The following is a 27,755-nucleotide window of genomic DNA, read 5'->3' as shown; positions in this document are numbered from 1 at the left end:
GGGGGGGGGGGGGGGGGCAGTCCAAGAGAAACAAGCAATAGGTAAGGAAAATGCAGTAGGGTTCTTTTATTTGTATACTTACAGGTATTTGACTTTTAAAATTGTGTGTCTTCCCTTGAGGAATGTAAAAATAAGTTACAGGTCCTTTTACAAAAATGTTTAGTAAAACAGTATCTATAAGCATTCTATGCAAGAGAATAAAGACATAATAACTGAAGGAAAAGCATATGCCTTGTATTGCATGTTATTTTGGGTAGAAAGGTGTTATCATTAAGTTTACATACCTCCTGGTTTTTGGCAAATTACCACCACAATCAGGATATTTATGTTTGTATTGGGTCATGAGTGGCAGGGCACTGCTGGAGTACTCTGTGTGGAAAGAGGCTGTAAACCACCCTGTGCAGTCACAGCCAGCTCTGACGTAGGAGCACGTGGTGCTGCTGCCTGGACACATTTAAGAAAGGGCAATTGCTACTGAGGGCAGGAGACACAGGAGGTGTCATGGGAGGGCTCATGGAGGATCATGCGAGGAGGCACCAAAAGAGAAACAGGAGGAGACACAGAAGTTTCATGGAGAAACGCATGAAATGGAACATGCTGGGAACATGCTGGAGATGCAGTCTTTTGAAAGGAGTCACTCTGTGTTGGATAAGGCATGCCTCTGAGGGGACTACAGCCCAGGGCAGGGACACTCCTGAAGGAACTGGGCCTATGGGTAACTTGTGCCAGAGCAGGGACACCCCTGAGGCACTGGGGCCAGCGGAGGGATCCACGCAGGAGCAGGAACACCCCTGAGGGGCTGCAGCTCATGGATAACCCACTCTGGAGCACAGAAAGAAAGAATCAAGGAATGGTGGAAGGAAACCCCTGTGCACTAACCCTGACCTCCTGCACTGCCTGTTGTCTCTCTACAGCCCAGAGGGAGAGGAGACAAGGAAGGGTCAGGAGATCTGTTGGACTGAAATTGAGCTTGGGAAAAGAAAGGAACTTTCCCTAACTGTTTGTTTGTTGTCTTTATTTCCCAATGCTTTAATCAGTAATTAAAGTTGTTAATAAAACTTAATAAGTGAGATTACCCCAGTTGAGATTGTTTTGCCCACAACAGTGTTGTCATGAAGGGATGCGGGACCATGCTCTTAAATTTTGGTGTTAACCCAAGGAATTATTTGGCTTTCAAATTTTGGTTGTGTTCTTCTGTGGTGGTTTAAGCCCTGCCGGGACCGGAGAGCACGTTGCTGTTGCCCCTCCCTCACCCCCAGCCGGTCGGGCTGGCAGTGAGGCACAAACCCCGGGTTAAAATAAGAAGAAATTTAATACAACAGTGTGATAAATGATCTGAACAACAACAGTAGCAATGATAACAACACTAAACAGCAATAACAGTAAGCAAGACAAATGATATACAAAGAAATACCGCAAATGGTCAGGGAACAAACCCGACGTGTGCTTCCCGCCACCAAAAAGCCACCAAGGAAAAAAAAAAAGTTCACACCTGGACCTGATGCCAGCATGGTATGAATAACCTGGCTGGAGATCCCTTCCCCCTCTCTCTCTGCTGGGGAAACTTAACCCTATCCTAGCTGAACCAGGACATTGTCATAATTTTCATCTTAAAGGTACTTTTTAGTTGTAAACATCTGAACTGTAACTGTAAAATTTGTAGTACATTAAACTCATATCCCAGTGCAGAGTTGCTGCAGTTAACCCTTCAATGTATAAACATCATTATAATACCTGCCAAATGTTGTGTTTTCCTGGCCACAGGGAAACAAGTGTGTGTGCTGTGCTCTAGTTGAGGCAAAATGGGCTGATGATGGCTTAGTAGCTGAAAACAGAGACTTTGCAATAGAATATTTAATGTGGGGAGATTCACAGCATACCTAGATCACAAAAGAAGTTGTGTCTCGTGCGTATGTGACAGACGTGTTTTCTACTGCTTTGCAGGACTAGTTTTAGGCAGGATATAGCTGCTGTACTTGTACTATGTTGATTGAAGGATACTATTCTTTAAGATAGGTTTTTGAAGTCTTTGGGTGATGATGAGGAAGCAGTGGTAACTGATTTAAAATTATAGGTGGTGGTGCCAACTTCAAGTAAATGTTTCTTAGCACAACTCACTAGGAGGCTTTATTTGCTGTGGCTTATAACGTTGCTTATAACTTTTCTGTTAGGAATTTTCCATGAGGAGTGTTTGCCTCAAACTATTTTGTTTTGACTGAAACTGAGTAACCTAACAGCTCTGTCCATGAATATAACTAGCAAATACATAATTTGCTTAAGATAGATATGCAGACTTTAAATACCAGCATTATCATGTGTGTTGCAACATATCCATCTCTCTGATGTTTAAATCTCTAAACACCAAAGCTGTGTTACAGTTACATGTTACATCATTTCTGGGAGAAGTCAACTGCCACTCTGCCAAACTATAAGTTTATGAGGTTATAAGCTTCGTGTATGGTAAACACACAGTGGCATCCTAGTAGCTTAAATCTGTAGGGAGTGTTCCCTCACCATATATTTCTTCACTTCTCTGAGCTCCCAAAGCTGACCAAATTCTGCACACAGCATCCCAGTAGAGTAGCTGATCATATACTGTTCCCATTGATTCTCACGTGTTGGTACAGTAAATCTGGCCCAGGGCACTGTGAGAAATGGGATTTCTCACAGCTGACTGGGGAAATAATTTTGTGTCCTCCCGTCTTTGATTTTTTTTTTTTTTTTAATTATTATTATTTTACACAGTATAGGTTGAATTTAGCATTATATAGTTGAAATGGTGAAACACTGTAATAAATACAATTGAATTAATCAGTTCCTCAGAGTTTCCTATTTTCAGGACACAATTGGTGTGTTTATTAAAGGTTGTACATAACTAAACCTTGAACAATGAGGAAAAAATAAATATCAAGTGGTTGCTCATTAACAGTGTATTATCCATTGTCCATCTTGAATAGAAAGTGTCTTGGAAAAAAAATATGTGCTTTTGTGTAATAGAGATCTTAGGTACAATGAAAAGATCTCCAGCTAAACAGATTTTAATGTAATCAGCTTTTTTTTTGACTGAGTTCTTCAATTAATTAGCCCACAATTCTCTGCAACACCACAAAGAAAGGATAGTTATCGATTTAAGATTGGAAGAGACCACTGGAGGTAAATGAGTCCAACCAGCTCACTTACACCAGCCTAAAGCAATGCCAACCAGATAGAGTTGTTCAGGCCTTGACAAGTTCTGGTGAAGCTGAAATCTCCTTTCCTGAAGCCCAGGGCTGTAATTCTACTGTTTGCCTTGTTCAATTCAGGTTTCAAACTCCATAAACTCATGGTTGCTGCAGGCATATAGAAGCATTTAAATCAAGTGTGTTTGTGTTGCATTTCAGTTTTTTTGGAGGGTTTTTTTGGTGGGGGGGATTTTTAATTGGTTGGTTTTGGTTTGGTTTTGGTTTTGGTTTTTTTATTGTGATCACAGTGTGGCAGCAACTCTTGTTATCCTTCCTATTTCACTTTGATGTTTGTATCTTGTGTTTTCAGAATGAAGTGACTATTTTGTTTATAATTTGGGGAAAAAAGTAGTACTGGTAAATATTAATATGCCATCTCTTTCCAGACTAAGCAATGGGTATCCTGTATACCCTCAAAAAGGCAGGGAAGGGAAGGGACCTTGATGTACCCAACAAATTGTTATGTGTTCAGCTGCACACAGGTAAAGCAAGTGGCCCATTTGTCATTAAGCAGATAATCCTGACCTGGACAATAAGGAAACAACTGCTGGCCACCAGGCTTCTGTTAACAGATTAGTTTGAGCAGTGCTGATCTGGTTGTTGCATCTGAACATTCTTTGAGCAGAAACCCAAAGTACTGAATATCTTCGAGTTAGGCCTAGAAGCAAAATCTGTGTTCTGTAAGGAGAAAATGAGCTCTGTTAAACGGTTAGTCCCATGACAGGCCTATGAAGACATAATTGGTTCTAATTGGCGCTCATAGGAGCACTGACATGCTCTACCTGCAGCCAAATGGCTCCTAGAGAGGCAAAGAAATCATCTGTCTTCATAAATAGTGAAGAACTCTCTTCCAGGCTTGTCTTTGCTGCTGAAAGGCCTGATAACTAGTACAAAGAAAAAGAGAACTTGTAATTCAAGTGAGAATAAAAGTGTGTTTTAATCTATGAAGCCACCAATAATGAGTAAATTTATCTGTTTTGCTTAACGTGTTGCTACGCCTTGTTTTAGTCTGTAACGCAAATACACACAACTTTTATAAAAAACTGATAAACTGAAGGACGATATTTGTAATGTAATTTATAGCGAGCTGTTGATATACCTGTGCATGGGGGAAGACATAGGTAATTCCCTACACAGTCATCTCTAACTATCTCTCTAACCAAGAGGTTACAGATACAGTTGGGGATGTTTTTAAACAGATGAACAAAACCCATTTCTACATATTTTTCAATAGTCATGTGCCCTCTATCTTGAGTTCAAAGTTGAATGAGGAGATAGAGTTCAGTCTGCAAAATTAATGTTTCTGAAACTGAAATGACGTATGTGCACAGTTCCAGAACAGTGTGCTCCTTTGTTAATTCAGAATTATGAGTTAAATTTTTTATCTACCCCCGATTTCAGATACATTTGTTTGAATTTACTGAGGGCGTGTTCTGGTGGGTGTGCACAGACCTGGAAGAAAGGAAGCATGGATTCATTTTCACTCTGTCATTGAGTCAGCTGTTCAGAAATCATTTCCCTTCTGTGTACCTGAACTTTTGATTCCTGTTTTGGTAACATGTGCTGAGATGTCTAGAGGAAGACTTTCAAGCACATGTGAAGTTATCAGTTATTTCTACTAATGTGTAGTATTTATTTGGGATTCAGGTCATAAAGAGCTTTAGGGGAGCTGCAGCTTTTTAGGCAAGTGTAGAAGTTACCTGTATATGATCTCACGTGTTTCTGTGTCTAACTACATTTAATCTGTTAAAGGTTGCTTGATACATGTTGCCGGTTGGTATATAGGGGGCAAGATCATCAGTTGTAGTTTCACTCAGATTAGCAAATGTACCAAGTAATTGCCTCTACTTTGTACAGATATTTCATCCCCGATGCAGTAATGGGAGCTGATTATTTTTGCTTACTATTTTGTAGCTTGTGACCCATTGTAATAGTGCTCAGAAAATGAGGTGCAATAAGCGGCTGAAGCATTGTTGTTCCTGGCCTGCCTGTAGATTTGGGTCTAGAACAGAAATTTTAGCCATATTTTCCAAGAAGCTCAGGTGCTGATTTTATAACTGCTTAGTTATAAAATCCTGCTCCTAACTCAGAGTGTTGAGTCCAAGTCTGAATGTGAACACCGAACGCTTTTGCTTCTCGGTTTCCTCATCTGCGACAGTTCCTCACTTGTGTGTCTGTCTTGCCTATCTCAGAAGGCCTTTGTGAATGTGGGAGGACAGTGTTCAGCTTTGGAGAGGTTTGGTGTTGTCCTTAAAAACAAGGTCAAGGAACAAATTCCCTGGCTCACTGTAAAGACAAACGGTGCTGGAAATATGTGGACTAGATATCCCAAAGTCTTAGGAAGTGTTGACAAAACGATAGTCTCGAACTATGTGTTAATAGTCTTCAGCTGAAGACAAGTCCAACCTCATGGAGAGCTGCCAAATATTCCTTTTGAATCCCTAGCTAAGATTGAATCCTATCCTTCTGAAATAGGTGTGTCTTGTTTTTTTCCCTCTCTGAAAAGCAGTGTCCTATCTGGCATTGTCTGGGATATAGAGCTAATGAAATCATTCATTTTTGATAAGATCTTCACTTATCTTTGTCTTACATGCTGCTTTTCTTTATTTAGGAACTAATAAAATACTTCATCAGGTTTTATACAGAAGAAATTTCTTGAGTGATTTATACCTTAAGACAAAGCTTGCTTATTTGCTTGTAGTTTCCCTGTTGTGATGTGTGTAGGAAGATGAGGGTGTTCTGAATAACACACATGCACCTTGGAAATGATTGTGAGTCTTGGGGATGAGTTCACCTGAAGGATGAACTTTCCTTAAGGAGGAAATTACATTGTTTGTTAGCAGGTCTAATGGTGCAATGATAATGGTGGATGAGCAGATATGTTTTGTCTGATAAATAGCTGTTTCACCTTCTTATCTCCTTCCATCAGAAAAAGTGTCTAGCATTCCAGAGCCATTGCTCTATGAAGGAAAGCTTTGGTTTTTTAGAGGGAAGACTACATGTGAGAAGTTGGAGAGGGCAATCTAAAACACCATTTCATGCATGTCTTATAGCACATATGGAGTAAATTCCATTATCAAAGATGGCTCACAATGTCATTTGTCACAAAATAGAAGGATTTTAGTACATGTTATCCTCTTCTATTGCCTGCTTGAGTCTGGAAGTAGGTATTTCCATCATCTTCTTAATTTTTCTTGAGCCTTCTCTGTGTGCTATCACTAGCCTGGCCAGCAGGAGCCATTAGTTTCACCCCTTTAACTATTGAAAACATATTTTTACTTATATTCTTCCATTCGGAAATTACAACATTATTGCCATAGCTGACAAATGAATAAATGAAATGGATAACTAATACTTTTTTCTTTGGTTTTGTGTTTTGTAGCTGGTGCCACATATATATTTGGGAAGAGTGGAGGTCTCATCCTCTACACCTGGCCGGCCAATGACAGACCGAGCACAAGGACAGACCGTCTTGCTGTGGGCTTCAGCACAACAGTGAAGGATGGCATTCTTGTTCGGATTGACAGTGCCCCTGGGCTTGGTGATTTTCTGCAGCTGCACATAGTGAGTATAGAAAGGCCCATGTCTTATGCCAAACCTGGGTTTTTGTTAACTGAATGTTCATTTGAAGAAAACTATTACTGTAAAATAACATGTGTCATGCTCTGTGCTTTTTATACCTTCACCACTCATCAGATTAACCTGCCTTAGGTAGTTCTTTCTCTAGGGTTTTGTAGAATTGCTGTATGGGATGCACAGGCAACCAAATCTTGGTGCCAGAAGAAAGGTGGGGGGAAACAAACAAACAAAAAAGCCTTATGGGATTCAATAGCAGTAGGATTTATTTAAAAATTGTAGAAAAAATTTTCAGCGGTGTTAATCTACTGTGGCATATGCACAGTCCTGAGTACAGGTGAATTTATGGTGGAGAGTATTACTATTCTCGGAAGGCAAAGAATGAAATCAAGTGATAAGGGTTTTTTTCCTCACTGAGAAAGTTAAGTAAGAACTGAACAGATCCTCAAGTTGATATAACTGGTGCTTTCTTTAGCAGGATAGTTCAAAATAATAAGAATTTTATGTTGTTAGCGCAACATGGCTTTGCAAGAAGAAAATAGACTTCTGAGTGTGTGAGCAAATATTATAGGGAAACTTGAGTAAAGGTGGCTTTAGGGAGGATGTCCTGGTTTCAGCTGGGATAGAGTTAATTTACTTCATAGTAGCTACTATAATGTTGTGTTTTAAATTTACTATTATAGAGAATCAAATTGTTCGAGAAAATGAGAATTCTAGAACTGTAAACTTTTGGAGTTTGTTCTTTCATGTGGAGCTTTGGGAGGAGAAGAGGTTGTTTGCATTATTTTCCTTGGCAGACAAAGTAGCCAGTAAGTTTACTAGAGGTAGAAGATGGTCATGTTACTTGATGCTTAGATTATTTCCAATGTTTTATTCATTAATTCATAGTGGAAGGAGAATGGGCCATTTTCAGGTTTTGAATGAGCTGGGGAGCTGTTGACATTTCAGGGGAACTTGAAGATATAAGCAAACAGGAGGAATGCCAGGGGCCAAAACAGACCTTACGTGTGTGACCAAGGGTTTCCATGTGCTGCTGGGGTTCTGAAACAAGGGTCAGGGCTAGCACCCGTTGCCAGCATTTTAAGTGGGTTTATTTTTTAATTTTATTGTAAAATTCAGATTGGTTTGAATGGGTCAGAATATGGCCTTGAGCTATTAGGCTGTCACCAATTCTGGTTTCTCTCTTTTTGCTATATATCCAAATATTTAGTTTGTGGTTTGTGCTGGAATGAAAGTGAGATCAATCCTGGCATTTTTAAAGAAAAACACTTTTCTTGCTTTCTTAAAAACAAAACAAAAAGAACTCCAGAAGACTTTGTAAAAGTGAAAAATATTAAGCCTAATGGGTTGGAATTCCATAACTTGCATTAAGCAAAAGTGGTTTGATATGTTTGAGGAAGAGGATGTATATTCTTCAGACATTATAACACAACGTGTAAAATGTAAATAACTGGAGAACAGTATGACTGGCATGTGAGGAGAGGTGCAGAGATATGAATTTGTTCAGTCTTAGAGAAAGAAGTCTAAGATGGGATCTTGTTGCTCTTGGCTGCCTAATGGGATGTTACAGAGAAAATGGAAGTCAGGATTTTCTTTGTGGTAGTCAGTGTAAGGAAGAGGGGAAATGGACACAAGTATGAAAAAAGAAATTTTAATCCTGCATTGAGATAAGAAAAGTGAGTCTTTTCAGCGTTAATGATGAAGGCACATAGTTTTTCTCTGTCTTGGTCTTGAATATTATCAACTCTGCCCTTAAAAATTAGTCCATCTGAACTTTTTAATGGGTGATTATTTTTTTTAATGTTATAACCACTTTTGCTGGATAGATTGAAACAAATTAAACCTGAAGCATAAGCATTCATTTAAAACAAAAATATTAATGACTTTCTGTTTTCAATCAGTTTTGGAAAGGATAGGAATGAAAGTTTTTTTCTGTTTCCTCCCAATATATTTTCTTCAAACCACTCTGAGTGGCATGATGCTAGTTTCAGATTATTTCAGATATCTAAATCAAAGCTATTAATTGTGGTTGATATTAATGCCAAAAGTTCTGTTGACTGCTTCCTGTGTAGTTTGGCCAATTTTATCACTGAAGATGTTCACTAGCAGCAAATATAGAACTAGTTCATCTTTAATTTCACTTGTTCTTTTGTGGTCAGGATGGATTAGGAGGATTTGCCAGTCATTCATGAAGAGCAAAGACATGCTGCTGTGCTCTTCTGGGTATGGTATTACTGTTCATCATATAGATCGCTGATTCTACCTAACTGTTCAAATATAGCACGTAGTCTGAGACTCACACTGTTACACATAATAGAAAAGTTGAAGAGGAACTTTTAAAGTGTTATTGGCTTCTTGAATGTCTGTAAGACTTTGTTGTTAATGGTTCAAAGTCACAAAAGTGATCTTACATCAAGATTATTTTGGAAAAAGTAAAAAATCGGAAATGAAAGGCGCATCTTGAAATGGCATTTAAAATGCAAGACCATATAGGACCTCTTAGCAAAATGCGTGCAAGCTTTCCATGAGACCGAGATCTTTCGTAACTGCCTGAAAACTACCACATGGTTAGCACTGTCATGTTCAAAGACTCTGTCCCCACATGCTTCATGCCGTAATGTTCAAAGACTCTGTCTGTATTCCTTTCTTCAAAACCTTGTCCTTCCATTAGGCCAATTTCAACTGTCAAGAGAAACAAGAAAGCATGGATCAAACTTTAATACAAATATGGGAGAAATAAATTTGTACATCAGAGCTATGAAAGCAGATTAAATTGATAATAAAATTAAATTTTAAAAACACAAATACTTAAACCATAAATTAAATCATAGGAGAAAGAGAAAAATAGGTATTAAAACAGGCAAAACAATGTTAATGTAATTTATTTTATGTATATTTAGCAACTTGACTTTTTCAGGAGCAATTGTTTTAATAATAATAATAATAATAATAATGAAAGTGACAAGGATTTTCCTGGATTAATATTGGGAAGGCCTCTTCTTCTGTGGCCTTTCTGGATATTCCAGTCACAGACTTTATTTTGGATGCGATTTACTGGATTCTGACCTCCTCGCCCTTCCCTGGGTGTTCTGTTGGTGATAACAGGTGACAAAAGCCAACGGGTGATTATTGTTTTCTAAAGTATATCACTAAACTAAAACTTATTCCAAAAATCATAGTATAGGCTGTGGTTTATCAAGATCTGATACTATTTTAAAGATTGTAAAAGTGACTCATACTCTGTGCAGAAGACATTTTAGTAGTTTGCCTGCTTTTTGAATATTGTGTATGTTCTGGAGTATTCATTATAATCTCTTTCTATTTGTAAAATTTAAAGTCAAAAAAAGATACCTTATTAACAAGTTACATATTTGCTTGTTTAATTTATGGTTGTTCTGTTTGGATTCATTTTTAAATTATGAGTCTTACAGATATTGTGGAAATTTATTGACTAAAGCATCTGTTTTATATGACAAAAAATTACAGCCTCTGAAGCTATTTTCTCTCCTGATTTGCAATGAAGTATAAACTGGCAGCTCTGCAAACATGGATGGCATACCATCCAGATCAATGTTGTATATGAAGCATGAGGTGTTTGTGTGAACAGACTATAGCACATGGAATGATAGTGTTGTTATAGCATCAAAATAGCACCAAATCCTTTCTTACATTTTTTTTCCCAACAATTCTTTCAAAGCACCAAGTCCAAACCTGTACCAGAAAGTTGACTTCCACAATGAATGTTTAAATGTGTGAGTTGTGGTTGAATGTTTCTGATGTTCATTCACCTTATACTACTAAAGCTATTTAATAATTCACAACATGCATAAATCTTCATAGAGATCACATGGAAAGAGGAAGAGAGCTGCAGGTGAAGGTTATCATTCTGGTGATGACTATGGAGAGAGAAATCACCCATCCATGTGCACTGCTGGTTTATTCTGGAGTCTTTCATGTTGATGTGTATTGTAAACTGTCATCTCACATTTAGCTGTTCAGAATGATGTGAAACTGGTCCTGTTTCTGAATTGCTTGTAAAAAGTAAACTCTAAGTTTTGGGCAAAACTCTTAGTGATTTTGGAAGGAGTTTTGCTTAAGTAGACCCAAGCTAATGGGGATCCATCACTTAGCACTAGGATTTGATGTAGAACATTCTTAAGCAATAAGTATAAGAAAATGTAAGTCTTCCCTGAGTTAGAGGTGGCATCGCTAAATGACAATGAGTATAACTGGAAGAAAATATATGTGTACATTTGACCAAATCTGTTCAGTTATATTGTGATTGGCCAAAGTGTGTGTCTGAGCTTTATGATTGTCGAGACAATTCTGGCTCTTCCATACAAAGTCTCTGGAGACTCACTCCAAAACTGCAGTGCCATGTCACTGGAGGAGATAGAGAAGAAGTAAAAGAATTGGAATCAGGAGAAGGATAACCACAGATTTATAATGAACTGAATATCTTAAGGGCTAGAATGAGATAGTAAATGGAGGTAAAATATAATAGCAGTTTGTTTTACTTTTCTATAACCAAAATCATATTGATGCAAAATATTTCAGTCTTTCTTAGGCCAAATTCAGAGTGGGCATTAAAAGGGTTATGTTTTTATCTCCAAGAAAGTAGAAATAAGAGGGTTTCAAGACTAGCCTGTTTTATTTTGCAGGCAGTGTGTCAACATGAAACCATGAAAAAACTGGGTGATCTGCTTTGGTCTCCTGTCTTGTGTTTTGCTTTTTTTAGCTGCCTTTGCTGTCTTTACAGTTACAGTTTTCTCTTAAAGTGTATGTTTCGTGATGTTAGAACTCCTTTTTATTCTTGTGTAGAACTCTGTTTCTTCGAGTTTATTTTTTGTGAATACAAGTAATTTCGCTCCACCATATCTTGATCAAGTTTTCATTTATTTTCGTTCAGAATACTGCTATTATTCTTGCCTTTCCAGGTTTTAACCAGTATAGAGTGAGTCTTTGAGTTTGATATAGTTCTTGCAGTATACCAGAAGTGGTTAAGCAGCAGTGTCCTGTAAGCAATTATCAATTCAAAGTATTCAATGCCTATCATGTCTCATTTCATTCAAGAAACAGTAAAGAACTGTGTACATTTCTCCTAATTACATTTATATAAATTTTGAACCCCTACAGATTGGTATGGAATATATTCAGTGAAAGATGTTTTATACTGAAACGTGTCAGTGGATCACCAAAAGGTGAAGTGGAGCAGAGGCTTCTTTGTTAAAGCAAGAATTTGTTTACTGACTGGCTGGTTATATAGACAACATTTTGTGTAACACATTTAGCTGAGAACATGAACAGCTAATGAATGAGAGTGGCTAGACTGCCTCCTGGAAAGGGGAGGGAATTAGGATGAGCTTTCAACAAAAAGATTATATTGTCTGGATCATTAGAAGGTCTAAAGGAACAGGCTGTCTAAAGACATTTTCTACCAAGACAAGATCTAGCAACCTACCTGAGGGAGTATTCTGCAGGTCGCTTGTGATTGTTCACACATAAAAACTATCTGAATGTAACTTCTGTTAAGGATAAATTCTCTGGCAGAGACTTCTGAATATACTGTATTTAATAGCTGCAACCTGTTGTTTAACATGTGCGTGAAGACTTCAAACCATGACTTCTAATCTTCCAGGCAAGATGGCAAATGAGCTGAATGAGGGAGTGGGAGAACGGTTTTGATTTAATCTTAGCATATGAAGATTCAGCAGTTCATTTCTTCATATTTATCTTCTCTAAACATCTGTAGCTGAGGTTTGTCAATTCTTGAAGTTACAACTAAATAGTTATGGATGCCCTTAACCTAACAAGTTGCATGTTATTTAAGATAACCAGGGATTGGCAAGGTAGTCCTCATTTAAGATGTGACATATATATACATATATATATATATATACACACACACACACACATACACTGCAGCACCTTAAAAGTTATCCTGCCTCCCCAAGAGAACCTCCACTGTGTGCAATGGAGTAGGTTTCTGCTTAGCTGTGTGAGCGAGAGTGCTAGCACCACGAGGATTGGAGTGGTAGTACTGTCCCCTAGCAACAACAGGTAATTTAGGAGATTGTCTTAACAGGTAGTGAGCTATTGCATTGCACATGGGTCCTGAGGATCTGGCAGAGCACATCACAAGTGCTTACCTCCTTTCTATAATTAATAGTATTAATAAATATATGTTGTAAGTCATGTCTTCCTTTCTGCTTAGGATGGCAGTCATCTTCAGCTGAGGCTTGAATCTTAATAGTGCTCTGTTGCTTTATGTTGGTCACAAGATGATTTAAGTGCATGTGTGTTAATCAACATTGAAGCAGATTAACAATATGCATAGTCAGTTACTACTTTTCCTTAGACATCAAAACAATTTCTAGTTAATGACTGGTAAATTTTTAGATTACTTGAACCTGTTTGCAAGAGGACAGAAAACTGCCCAGAATTCTGGCTTCTCTGGCCAAGTGGGGAAAATAGCTGAAAAAAAAAATAATTTAAATACCTAAAGCTAAGAAAGTGAGCAGAAGACCAATGTATTGCTAATATGGATAACAATGATATTTCCTTCACAAAAGCCTATCCAAAGGCATAAAATCCATTTTTAGTACATTTGAAGTAGTTCACATTATGCATAAGGATGGTCCATCTATTTTTATCTACTAGCTCTTGGGAAAGAGTCTGTGTGGTAGGAGATCATGAGTTGTGACTAAACCTTTGAAGGTTAAGGAGCTTCTCACTCCAGCATGCCTGTTCATAGCTGGCACAATTTGGCACTGTGCCCCATCAAGTTATCTAAATGATCTTTTGAGCTCCACTCCCTGCTTTGTTGCCAGTGTTTGTACCAGGTGTATGAATGAATGAACGTACGTAGCTGAATGCAACAGTGCAGGAAATAGCGTGCTAATGTCCTGTGGCTACAGATGATGGATTTTAGATCCCTAGCTCCATTCAGACAGCAAAGAAACTCAGTGCTTTAATACAGGGATGCATTAAGTCCTCACTCGATGACAGTTTGTCCATAGATCCTAGTGCTTTCACTGTTGCTATTGGAGGTTGTGAAGCTGATTAGAGATATGGAAGAAAGAGCCGGTAGGGCAATATTAGCATGAATGGTAAAACTGCCAGTTGGACCCCAACTTAGCCTGATTAGAGTCACAAACCTGAAAATAATCTTGGGGCTTCAGCTCTGCAGAACAGCTGAGTTCAGCTAGACAATGGCAAGTGAAAATTAAGAATTGGAGGGGATGGAGGAAGAATCAATGGGAAGTTTCATGGGTAATTTTGTGAAACCTGGCTTAAAGATATGGGTAACGAAATAAACTACCTTTGCTGATTTAAAAGAGAGAGATTTGCTGTGTCATCAAGGAAGCAGACTTCTAATAAGATGATCAGGATTTGGTATACTGGACAGAACTAACAGCATTTTTTCAGGATACACACATACTCATTTTAGTGTTGTACATCTTGCAAAGTCAGTTAGACCTTGGCATTTCAGTGTAAGTGCAGAAATAAAAAATATGCTCCTAATTAGAAGCAAAAATCTTAATAGGCTTGCTTATGAGATTCATCCGTAAATATATAGCCTCTGTTTAAAATACATTCTGAAGCGTGAAACTTGTGTAATTTGTCAAGGTTTGTCTTAGAACTTGTTGTTCTGTGAATTGCTATTAGGTGTTACATGATCATATCTCGGAGTATCTCTCAGTATATATCCAAACACCCTGTAATGCTTGTTCTTGTAAACAGTATAAACAAATACTGTGTTTTGCTTAATATTTAATTTACTCTCTCTTATGACTATAATGTTTATGTAGAATATGTCATCTAGATCTATATTATAGATCATAATTGCAGAAAAACTGGAGTTGAATTGTCTTTACTGTTTTGCAGTATTTCAGAACTAATAATTGGGATTTTCACATTTTGTCACAGTCTTCTCAGTGAGCAAGTAAGTAAGGAAATACTGTGACTTTTTTTCATGCTGAGAAAGTTTAGATTTCTCTTCTTAATGTTTTTCTTTTAAATATTAAAAACAATGAATGAAGTAGTGTGTGGGTTTTTCTGGTTAGGTAGAAGAAGGAAACCCCATCTCCAGAGAAGTTCTTTTCTTGGAATAACTGAGACCTGAAAGAGATAGGTGTGAGGTTTTCAGTGTTCATTCTGAAAGAGACTAAAATCTTTTATATTTGTAGACTCTTAACAATTGATAAAACAGATTTTTGTCCTTTACAAGAAGAAGCACCAAACTTGCAAGCTTGTTCAGACCAACCCATTTTACTTCTGTATGCTTGGATAAATTGCACTAATAGATTCTAAATTAAATCTGTTTGTAATTAAAGCCTTTATCACCTTCTCTATGGTTGCATCAAAAAAGTAAAAATTCTTGATCTTTGTGTTAATGGATAGCAGCAGGGTATGATAATAACTCACTGCACATTCAGACATACTGAGTACTACTCAAAAGCAATTAAACAAGGGCAATTGCAAGTTTAATTTACCCCAGCTTGGTATCTGAAGTAACCTTCTCATCAAAGGTTAACAACTGTTTGGTACTACATCAGCTACAAAGAAATGAATTGTTTCTCTATTGAAGCTCTAGGAAGAAAATCTTTAACAGGAACATATTATTGAATTGTACTAGAAGAATCTAAGCTTGATCTGATCCAAACATTACACATTGTTTGCTCTATGACTTTAATTTTAGAGGATTTCAAAACTCAGTGCAGGGAAAAGATAACTTGATCACTGGTATGCACCTGACTGAGAGATTAAATCAGCTGTTCAAGAGAACATAAAAGACCAGTCCTGCAGTTTTACATGGGATATGAAAGGCAATGCTGTCTTTTCCTATTCTACCAGGACACTGCAGAGACAATTTTGAGTAGAAAGTGCGCTGAACTGGAGTTTGGCTATAGCTCTAACATCCAAGTTCTCCTGAGTTTCAGTGACCATAAGTTCTCAAGAAAGGTGCACAGTTCTTACTCAGAAACATTGCATTAACAGTTGTTACAATGCCTAAAATGTACACATGCATTTAACTTTAAAACAGGTATACAGTGACAATACATCACAGTATCTCTTTGAAGGGTACACAGTGAACATCCTTACAGAATGAGAAAATTGAGGCCTTGGAGATTAAATAACGTAACTAGAGCTGTTGCCTCAGAATTGGAGCTGTCTGGCTCTGAATGTTCGTCTTTTCTTGAATCAGAAGGCTTCACAGTGCTTCCTTCTCCATCCTGAGAGAATGGTTCAATACCAATAATTGGGGGAGGGCAGTGCTCTTGTAAAGCTGCTGTTGCCAACACCTCCTGCTCTTGCCCGTGACATCTGAGGACCAATTTTACAGAAGCAGGTGGTGTGTGGTGTTTTTGTTGTTGTGGCTTTTTTTTTTCGCTGCATTTAAATGCTGATGGGCCTGAACTTGCTTTGCTTGTGTGTTGTTGGGATCAAGGCTGAAGTGGTATTATTTGTGCTAATAAGCCTCTCCTGTTAGTTAACCTTTCAGTACATAAAGCATGATTGAACCGAGGGCTTCCTGCTGGTTTGAAAGGCTTTTATGTTAAATACATGATACAGACATTTTCCTCTTCCATCTCCTTATGTAAAAGAAGTGGGATGGGGGAGACTGAAAACACACAGCCTGAAACCCAGTTGAAGTAAAGCTTATGTAGTGTGAAAGCTCTCTTAAATATCTTGGCATATCTTTTTTTCTGCTACATTTAAATTCCTAGTGCTTTGTTTAAGCAATTTGCAGCCTACAGAAAGAGACTGACTGCTTCATATAACTGGTATAATTCGGGCCAATGTAAAGCATCAGCCAAGCATGTTTTTGCCTATACCTGATAACTAAGTATATTACTAGCTCTGGCTGTCCAAATTTACTTTCAGTGCACACAGCCCCTGTTTTAGCTTATTCTTTATTCTTGTCAATTACTGATGTCAGGAGTGCAGTTTCTGGAAGCTGGGTAATAGAAATCATTAAGCATGACAAAGAAAAGTATCTTATACTTACTCAGGCTTCCTTTGCTATCATATCATGTCTCCCTTATTCTATTATTTTTAGACAATCTCATCTGAAAATCAGTACCACATACAGGATTTGAGGTTTTGGATCATGTAAAACCCTTTAGTGTGATGCTGCTCAGCCTTAAAGAGATGGTGGGATTAATCAGCTCTTTAGGGAACCATATCATACTTCTAGTATACTGTTTTAACTAGTGATAGGAATGAGGTCCTCTAACTTTGCAGGCATTTCACGCTTGTTTAAAGGGAAAGCATCTAGTCTGTGTCTTTAGGTGCATTGCTAAAATATTTTTTATAAACATTCCTGTTATCTGCAGGTTATCCTTTCACAGATGGTATATTGTATCCCAAATATATTTAGAGAGACTAAATGAGCAATAATTCAAGTGGGCAACACATGCTGTAGCACCGCAGATTGAAGTAAATGTATCTCCACAACAGAGGAGAGAGGTTAATATAATACAACCTTTCAATAGTAGCCACTGGATTTGCTTGTATAATGAGCTGGGCAGCACGTGGAAAAAAATCTGGGACTTGCTTAAAGGTATTTATGCAGCTAGGGGGATATCAAGGAAAGGTAATGGTTCCCTTTGGGAACTTTCTTCTGTGTGGTGGTGTACTTGGAGTTGGGCAGGAAGGGTCATTTCAGGATGGAAGTCTGATCATGTTGAGTGTGTAAGCTTATACTCTGCAGCATCCGGGGAGTGTGGGACTGTCAGCATCTTTCTGCAGATAACAGTTTTACAGAACTGTTGTGTTTAGCCACTGCTAAGACTTGATTTTGCACCCTTATGTTTTTGGGAGGGTTTTACATGAGGAATTTAGTCCATTTTTCTCTTACACTGAAAGGGTTTTCCTGTATGTGTTAAAATCTAACTATACAGATTCTGTCTGATTATGAGACTGGATAATTTTCTTCTTGTGTTTATTAATTTAAAGAACTGGTATGTCCTTACATGTGCAAGTCCTCTCTGTTTTTTGTTTTTTGTTTTTTTTTTTAATGCAGAATGTAGCTCTCACTGTTATACTCGCACTGTATACTCGTCTTCTCTGTTTCTGTGAAGAAGGGAAGGAGGTTGTGGTTTCCCATTTTTATTTCTTTAAATCTTAACTTGTGGGGAGCCCAATTAAATATGGTCCTCCTACAGTGATTACTGTTAATTACCTTGATTTTTTTCAAATGAGGTGAACTCCATTTTGATTGGAGTCTGTAGGAAAAAGGCATATACTTCAGACTATCTTACATGTTAAAAAACTGTTTTGCTTGAAACTGATTTTAAAAATCTTCTTTTGCTTCTGTTCCAATCAGAATTTGTTTCCTGTGTAACAAATATGCTCACTTTCTGATGGGAAAAAACATTATTTAGTTTTGGAGCTCCACAAATAGATGAGGTTTTCAGGGTTGCTGGCTGTGCAGCTTAATTTAGGAACACAGGACACAGACAGGACTATCTAGGTCATCAACTCCAATCCCCTGCCCTCACAGGCAGTTGCACTGTCTCTTCCTCTTTTCTGGCTGTATCCGATCTACCGTATCCTTTCTGGTTTTCTGCTTCTGCCATTTCTCTTGAAATGCTGTTCTAAAATGATTTTTTTCCTATAATTTTAGATTTTAACTTGTTTTCCAATCTCTATATATTCATATATATATTCATATATGTCAGTTTAACGTCCAATTGCTTTGTGCCAATGTTGTCCTTCAGCTCCTCTCTGGTTTTGATGTTTATCTGTCAACTGCATTTACAGAGAATTGTATGGCCTGTGCTTTGTGTCAGCAACTCCCCCTGAATCCCCCCAGTACAATATGTAGTACAATGTGTAGTACAATGGGACATCATGAAGGATATTCCAGGGCTAATGCAAATTCAAACTTTTAGTCCACAAGTCCGCAAAGCCTGCGGCTGCAGGCAGGTTTCACTGCTTCTCCCCCTGAATGTTCAGCTCTCTTCAGGAGGATTTATTCGCTCAGCTGCAGCACCAGATAAGCATTACTACTTTGTTGTAGACCCAAGTTGGGTCTTTGCAAGCCCTTTGAGAATCTTTGTACCATACATTTGGTTCTGAGCTTGGTTTGCTGTGTAGATGCAGCTCAGTGCATCTGCACTGTCATCCAATCACATTTGTGGGCTTTAAGTTCCCTTCCAATGTGGTGGTGTTCATCATAACTTCAGCGCTTTGTATATATAATTCTTTTAACACTTACATTTCTCTAGTTTTCAGAGGCAGCTGGTACTAAATGATAATGCTGGGTTAGAAAGTGAGGGACTGTTCTCTGGTTTTCTATTTGTCAGTCTAGGAAATAAGCATTTTGACACATTAGGTGACATACTGGCTCAGTATATAAGGCCTGTATCAGAGAGAACATCATGTGATACGTAGTCTGGAGCCTTACAGTGGTTCCCAAGATCGTTATTAATGGGCTTGTGAACTTGCGGATAGAGAATGGCAAATCTGGACTTTGAGATAATTGAAAAGACATCACTTGTAATGTGAGCAGCTGAACTGAAGGATGATCGCTGCTCTTTGGGGACAGAGGGTAATACCTTGTTGCACACAATTTTGAAGCACTTTACCCAATGCTGTTCTATTTCAGCTGTGTCTTAACATCCCTTGATGCGTTGCACAATACATTTCTTGCTTGCCCTACTCCTATCTCCCTCTTCTCACAAGAGCTATTTTTTTAACAGACCCATGTAATTTCCTTAATGAAAAACAAGTTACAAAACTGGATGTGAAAAGAAGATCTAGGAAAATGAGAGCCTTACAGAGGCACAGAGAAAGAGGATTTTGCTTTAAAAATGTAGAAATAGGCAAAAAGGAGGAATGTGAGTGCTTTTGCCCACTTCATTTACATATTGCATAGTGCTTTCAGTACTGTTCTCCGTGTAACTTCTGGTCTTAATCTGACACACATCATTGTGACCAAAGTGACAATAATCCAGTAGACTTCTTGATATCGCTATGGTGAGATGTACATGGTACCTGATTCTCGTTTCTTTCTTCTTTGAATAAAACATTGTTTTGAGCAAAAGTGACAAATTCTATTTTTTAAATGACTTTTAAATATATCAAGGTTGTAATTGTTGAGGAAATTTTTTATTTCCGTGTAAGTATTATGAGTGCACAATCCCTTCATTAGCATTCATGCAGTTGTGCTAGAATTGGGCTCGCGATGCATGTTCCCACAGTGCTTGCTGCAAGAAGTTTCTGATTTGGAGATACCCATGAGAGTGGTGCTCTGTCATGATCATAGTCACTGGATAGTTGCTGGTTTCTTGTATGCCAAAGAAAAAACATAATTACAGAAGCTTCTGGCCTTTCACATTCGCACTCCTGCATCAAAACCCACTCTTTACCTGGGAGAATGAGCTGTGTGGCTCCTTTCCCAGAACTGCTGATACAGTAACTGGTCTGGGAGTTGGGAGGTCACTCACATCACCTGGGCAAGGTCAAAGAATGCATTTGAACTAGTCAAAGAGCTCAAAGCATTAGCTGCTGAGCATTGTTCAGTGCTTTTTAAGAAGTCATTAATTTTTAACGTTGATGTGTGTTTTGGACTGTAGTGCAACTAAAAGAAATGCTTCCTGCCTATTAGAATAGGTGATAAGTTCCTGAAAACAGGCAAATAAGGGGCAGGATGAGTTCATCTGTAGGACTGTGCTCTCATGTGAGATTGTTGCTTTCTATCTTCATCAAGTGTGATGGCTAGTGGCATTGCCCGTCTTCACTTGAAATATGTTTTGGTCAAATGGAAGAGCGAAAGGGAGAATAGCTGCTCTTGTCATTTCTTTAAAATGAGAACAAAAAAAATTATCCCCTGCATAATTTGGGGCTTTTGGTTTATATTGTCTGGACTGAAGAGCCTGTGGTCCACTTCACTGTTAAACTGCACTGTCTTGTGTGGATAAATTAGGTCAAGAGGTGACAGGAAGCATTATGAATTCTAGAGTAAGTGGACAGATCTCTTCAAAAATAAATCTGCTGCAAATGTGGTGTATCCACAGATGCGAATGAAGCTTGTTTAAATGCTACTGGGAGAAGCAAGAGAGGGGGCTGTGCAGCCATCTGATTGTATCGTATATGTAAACCATGTATTGCATGTAAACGGCAAGGTGATGGCTGCAGGGTGACCTCTGTGGGACAAGACCAAGAGCTGCCCTGTGCCAGACTCAGGTAGCTCCAAAACAGACCCACTGCAGGACACAGCTGAGCCCATCAGCCAAGTCAGCGGTGTCTGTGAAAGCATATTGAAGAAAGGGCAGAAAATGCCAAGAAGAGGAGAGGGGGGAAAGAGTGATAAACAGCAGAGGTAACACCAATGTGAGAGGAGAAGGAGATGCTCCATGGCAGAGCAGATACTCACTGGAGCCTGTGGAGGACTACATGCTGGAGAGAGTTGATAGTCCTAAAGGAAGTGGCCTGTGGGGAGCTCACAGTAGAGCAGAGGGAATGTGTAAGAAGGAAGGAGCAACAGAGAGAAACCACTGTGTACTGACCGTAAACCCCTCTTCACCCCTTGAACATTTGTTGCCTCACTGAAGGGACTGAATATAACTTGTGGCAATGGCAAGGGAGGAGAAGAGGAGTCTGCAGTGTAGGAGTGAAGTGGAGCCTTGTAAAGGGGGAGGGGAGATGTTTTCCCTATGTTTTAATGTTTGTCTTCCCACTAACCAAATCGTTAAATAAATAAATATATTAACTGGTAATAAATTAATTTCCCCAAGCTGAGTCTGTTTTGTTCACAACAGCGATTGGTGAGTGTAAAATGGGAGGGTAAAACCTGAGCCTGCCCCATATGACATGGCTAAATTTGACACTAACGAGTGCCTTGAATCTAAAAGTGCTTTTTTTAAAACAAGGATGGAAATAAGTCAGGATAGCTAAAGGTGTCTGCCTCAAAGACAGTAAATTTAGTCTTCAAAGGTTCATCACTGTGTGTCATGCTGGACAGGTTTGTGCTGCTGCTTATGCTCTGTGCGTCGTGCCCCCATCCCTTGTCAGAGCTGTTTGGTAATAGAGTATGGATGGCATGCTTGGAAATACGCAGTTATGAACAGCAAACTCTGAGATTTTAGGTACATTTGGACAAAGCTATGGAATATAACTATACTCTTTTAGTGGTTTAAAAGAATCTGGAAACCTTCACAGAACCTGGAATTAATTTTCAAAGCATGGAAATACTACTGTTTGAAGGTAAAAGGGTGCTTTATTTTACTAATATAGACAACTGTGTTGTCTGACTTTTCAGAAAGCACTTTGACTATTCTTGGTAGAAACTAACTATTCTTTTGAGAATTTTCCCCAAGATCAATATTAGGTCTGCAGATTTGTAATGATAATGTCTCACTAACAACCCTGGTAGTTTTTGTTGTTGGATTTCTTTGTTACTTACATCCTTTATATTTGATTGACAGAATTACCTAAGCATGGATAAAGCCAGCATGAAGAAGCATACCGTATCATTTTAGCCCATACTTAATGTTGTGTACTTTTTCTAGAGCTGTGTGTGCAAACATACTGCCCATTTCTGTGCCCATGCTTGGACTGCTGGGGGATTCCTTCAGACTTTGGGACCTCATTGACATGACACATCACATCATTGAAGGGGTCCCAAACCAAGAAAAAGTATGAATTAGTATAGATGGAAGGGAGTATAAGCTTCAAAATATGGGGGTGAGGGGACAGTATGGTCCATTTGGAACAGGGATGAAATGAGCATTTCTCAAAGATCTGCCAAGTTAATATCTGAAGTGGTCCAGGCCTTACTGAAACTTTATACCAGGAGGAATTAAGGTGTAAAATGGTGCCAAAGGTCAGCAGAAAAGTATATGCAAGCAATAACTTATTCAAAGTGGAATGTAGGATAAAAAGGGATGTAAGATTATTAATGGTGGTTGTATATCTTTTGTAAAATTTCTCTAAGCCGTTCCCTTGGACAATGGTCTACAGGCTATGCTGAACAATCAAGCAGTGGAATTACCTCAGGGAAAGTCATCTCCTGAGGATAAAAGCTGAAGATTAGAACATGCAGAGTATTATTAAAGGTAGTTTGTTCTCTGGATTTCTGATGCAAAAAGGAACAGCAAATTTTCTGAAGTAGAAAGTTTAATAATGCCTATTTAGTAGGATTATTTTTTTTTATTAGATAGGCTTAGTTTATTTTTTAATGACCATCAGAATATGATGTCATTTTGCCACTTCATGACAATATTGTATACTGGTTTATTGGAAAATGGTGATTGCTCTATGTGATGTTATATAACAAGCTTATAATCATTCAATTTAGAGGTTAAAATTTATCTGTTATACTGCAAACAGTAACCCAAATAAGAAGAAAGCATCTCGAAGTTTTGAAAAATGACAACTGAAAAATACTGTGCATCTAGCAGTAATGAAGAATGCTGGAGTAAGAAAAGGCCAAGATAATCATTATTTCTCCTAAGACAGATTCTGTGTTGCATTTCCCAAGTCTTTTTCCCTTACTCTACAATTAACAGGTGATGAGGGTTTTACCACTTTGTATGAGTGATGATTTCACAACTGAGTAGGCTTTCATCTTTAACATGGTAATAAAATCTTAATATAAATGGTTGAAAAAAGCATGTTTCCATTAATAATTCTTAATTAAACATTTTTCTTCAATGATAGATTTATTTTGCAAGAGAAATAAATCTCACATATGTGAGGACAATTAATAGGAGTTCTGCTTACCTTTTCTGAAGATAATGTTTCCTGCTAATATTCTGACATCTTTCAAATTTGTCTATGATTATTCAAAAATACCTCTCTGTGGCAAACACCTGGGCATGTCCTTTATGTCTTAGGATGCATATATTGCTTTGACTGATAGATTTACTTTAAAATTTATCAGGTGTTGCTGTAACTTTTCTTCATTAAAAAATGCAAACTCGACATAAAAACCTGTGCTTCATGGTTCAATGCTTCATTACCAGCAGCACTCAGTGACATAGATGAAGACCAGAGCAATGCAGTGGTCAGGAAGGTTTTGGAAGTGGGAAGTATTTTCATCTTCTGTCTTACATCACCTTGAATTTTTCCTTAGAAGTCTCTTGTCTAAAATTGTATTCGATGTTTTCCTACTTTTCTTGTGGGGTCTAATCATACAACCAGAGTAATGTAGTTGCTAAGAGATGTCATCAGCCCTAAAAACCTGTCACTGGCTTATAAATACTTCTGGATATGGGAAAAGAGAATAGTGGACCAACCAATTAATAATTGATAGCCTTCATTAATGGCTTCAGCCTTTGTAATTAACCTTCTGTTTCATCTGAAACATGTCTACATTTTCAGGTCAAGCACTCAGGGTGGGATACACTGAACTGTCAAAATGAAATATGAAGTGATGTGCTGGGAACTCCAGAACATGTTACGCACAGTACAGGGAGACTGAGACAAGTTTTGTTTAAAATTCACTGTTGTGTGTTAACTTCATTATATACACTTGTATTACATCAGCTTTTTGGATCAGTCCACCTGTAATGCCACAGCAGTTGTGGAAATGATAGAAGGGATGATATTTACTGATTCTGGAATCCTTTATGGAAGAGCCTTGTATGTGACATGAGTGGGGCTGGAGCATGTATATTGTGCACAAACCTGTCAGTGAAGCTCCTGTGTCCAGCCTGAGGCAGAGTATCGCAGTTAGTTTCTTCCTCACCGATACATTTTATTCTTCTGCTAAGTATTCTTCAAAACATGTATGATCAGCTTCCATACCAGTTTCAAGCTGTGAGATTTTAGAGAGAATACCCAGTACATGCACACACAGAGTAGAGGCAGAGGTCTTCTGCCAGCTTGGGTTGTTGCTCTCTAGGTGCCATTGAAAACGAGAACAAAAGAACTAGTAATTGCTGTGCCATCTGTTATTTAGTCTTCCTGGGCTGTTTCTCTATTTGTTTAAAAACGACCCTGTTGTTATATTGGTATAAATAAACCTCTGTTATGTTTAAAGATAAAAACACATGAAATGCAGATCAGGAAAACCTACTTCAGCACCCATCATCACTGTAGCAATAATAAGGAAATATAAGAAAACATACATGGGGAAATAGTATCAACAAATCAAAACAAATTCACCTCAGGAAAGGTATGTGAATTTATGGTAATTAGACTCTCAATTCTCAATTTAAGCTGAGTGTGACCAAAGCAGACCAACCCAAGTAAAGTTCAGTGGGAGATAGTTCATGCTTCAACAGCCTAAATGAAGAGCTGATTCAGGCTCCATTCAGAAAGAAGGGCTGGTTGGAACTATTGACATTTCTGCTTCTCCTTACAATTATAAGAAACATTATTGCCTACTCTTGGAAGATGATTAAAATAATTGCTATCTTTTTGTTCTCCTCCTTCAACAGCAATCACTGGGTGCCTGCTCCTTTCTGTGTCTTGATGTGTTATGCTTGGAATCTGGTTTGCCAGGGAAAAAGATAGACTCAGCATAATTGTGCCATTTTCCTGTCACAGTGGTTTCCTTTTGAATCTTGTTACTCTCCATGGGTTGTAGTGAGGTCAATCACATTCAGTCAACTGGCTGAGCAGATAAAAAGTGTACTAGAACAAAGTACCTGCTGTCCATGCAGGTTGGAGTGAAAATGTGGAAGGACAGTCTTGGGTAAAGGGGTGCCTTTGCTGGTTTTAGCAAAACTTGGCCTAAATAGGATTTGTACTCACCTGTCGTGCAAAGAGAAAATTAAGTGGCCTTGTGATATATGAGTCACCAGTCATCAACATTAATATCATGTGTGATGACTCTGATGGTCATGTCAAAATTTAGCATGCCTCTATACTTATTTGCTGTCACAGGAAAGTATCTCTGTATATTCATGCAACATCATGGCATAGTACCACTAAGCTGATGTAAGGTGACCTTGCAGTATCATGCACGTTGTTACAACATCATAATGCAAAACTATCTCGGATTGATGCAGGGCCATGACCCAGCATAGTGTTTATTGATTCAACATTAGGGTTCAGTCTCATACCTACTGTGCCGTTGCCATCATTATTGACTCAGAAGCATGAAGCAAGGTCATTCTCTGAGACATCACAGAGCACCGTTGAGATTCACTATCTTTGCATATTGATGCAATGCTACTATCTGTTGTACTACCTCTTTATGTTTGGGGCAAAGTTTGCTCTTGCTTGTAAATTATTAAAATGACATTATAGACTGAGTAATTCTTTATTATTATTATTATGTACTAATGTTCACAAGGTTATAAGCTCATTACTCTAGTGAACCAAGCCCTCATCTGTTGATAGTGTTTCTCCAACTCTACTGTCGCCACCAAGGCACACAGATATATTGGAAGATCATTACGAAGGATCAGAAATTTTCAAGTCAAGAGTTTCCATGGATTGGGGACAAATCTGTTATCCATATTTAAATTGGTTTTAGAAACTGTTTTCAGGATTGTTTTAGTACAGTATTTCGTATTTTCAGGCATAGGTCCTGTTGTTTTCAGTTGCAGCTGTGAATGCTCAGTGCTTCTGCAAATCATATCCAGGGGCCTATGCCTGGCAAGTAAATATTAATAGTAAAACAATTCTGTTCACCTATTTTGAATATCTGGCCATGCAAATACTGGTGTGTGTAGTACTTCTTTGACTTTAACCAAAATCAAACAAACAAACAAAAAAGCTGAGATTCTACCATGGGACATTTCCAGGTCATAATAGGGCTGGAATTTTAGCTGTAATTGCACTGTCTTTTGCTACTTGAGCTGACACAATAACTCATGGGAATACTGTTATTTTTGTTGTAGCTGTGGTGTCTTAAATATCAAAGGATTTGTATGGTGATAAGAACTTTTATTAGACCAGCTAGCTGATGAATGCCAGCGGGCTTTTGGGAAAATGTGGTTTTCTTCTTGAAAGGTGTAGTAAACTAACATTTTCTTCTCTTTGGGATGTGGAGAAAGGGCTTATATGTCCCTAAAACCATTTTCCTAGCTGTACCAGTTTGGTCTAATAAAAGATGACACCTCACTCCATAAACCTTCCCAAGCTTGTTAATGTTGTTCTTTGCATAGAGTAATCACTTAAGTGAATTGAGAGAATTAATTGGATCAGTTACTCCCAAATATTTTTTCAAAGTATAGAAATGTTGTGATTCAGGAAGTCTTGGGGGTTCTTCCTGACTCCAAAGAGGAACAGTATTGATGGTGCTAAAAATTCATAAAAGCAAAGGCCTTAAGGCACGTGTGTAGTATTGGAAACTTCAGCCTAAACATTTTTAATTTTGAAATTGTAATAGCTTGAAATATTGTTTTAATGGGAAATGTCAAGCATGTTTATTAGGAAGAAGTCTCCTCTGTAATAGTCTTTAATGTAGTAAAAGGATCTGTTGTTTTTATTCAACTTATTCCCTAATTCAGGGTTTGAGTAGTCCTCATTAATGTAGTCCTTATTCAGAGGTTGCTTGGTAATACTGTTTTACATAATAATATGATCTTGAAGAAGCATATGTCATATGTCAAATACTGGATTATGCCATCAAATAAATCAGGCAAGTTGAATGGCATGATGACAAAAAAAAGCAGGGGGATATTTCTTCACATTACTAATTAGCAGTGTTACAAAAGCAGGCAGAAGTGGCAAGACGTTGTTAAAGGAGGTTTTCAAAGCAATGTATTTACAGATGGTCTGAGGTTAGTTGAATATTTTTGAAGCTAAACTGCTAGATTATTCCTTGAGGTTGCATAACTATTATTTTTAGTAACAATAATTCCAATATCTGTCAATTGGTTGGGTTTTTTCCTCTTCTCTGTTGGATTTTTATATTTCATTCACTTCATTTGTTGGCTCTTATTTTATGCAAGTTTGTGCCCCTTGCTCTCCAGGGGACTATAAAGAAAAATATCTGCATATCCCAGTTCACATTGTAAATAAATGAATAAAGCTATTTAGAAATATCCG

The 27,755-nt window shown here is 38.0% G+C and overlaps 1 protein-coding gene across 24 annotated transcripts in view; it reads left to right on the top strand.

Moving 5' to 3' along the window:
* Nucleotides 1–27,755, top strand: part of NRXN3 (neurexin 3) — a 991,793-nt gene that overhangs the window by 731,849 nt on the left and 232,189 nt on the right. For all 24 annotated transcript variants that reach the window (XM_026849892.1, XM_026849889.1, XM_026849878.1 and 21 more), the window contains one exon: nucleotides 6,604–6,785. In XM_026849892.1, the coding sequence (XP_026705693.1) occupies nucleotides 6,604–6,785 (182 nt within the window). The remainder of the gene's footprint in view (nucleotides 1–6,603; nucleotides 6,786–27,755) is intronic.

This window comes from Athene cunicularia (genome assembly GCF_003259725.1).
Source record: "Athene cunicularia isolate RWA chromosome 5 unlocalized genomic scaffold, athCun1 chr5_part1, whole genome shotgun sequence".
Taxonomy (NCBI): Eukaryota; Metazoa; Chordata; class Aves; order Strigiformes; family Strigidae; genus Athene; species Athene cunicularia.
Note: the sequence above shows the minus strand (reverse complement) of the source record. Positions and strands in the feature narration are given on the sequence as shown.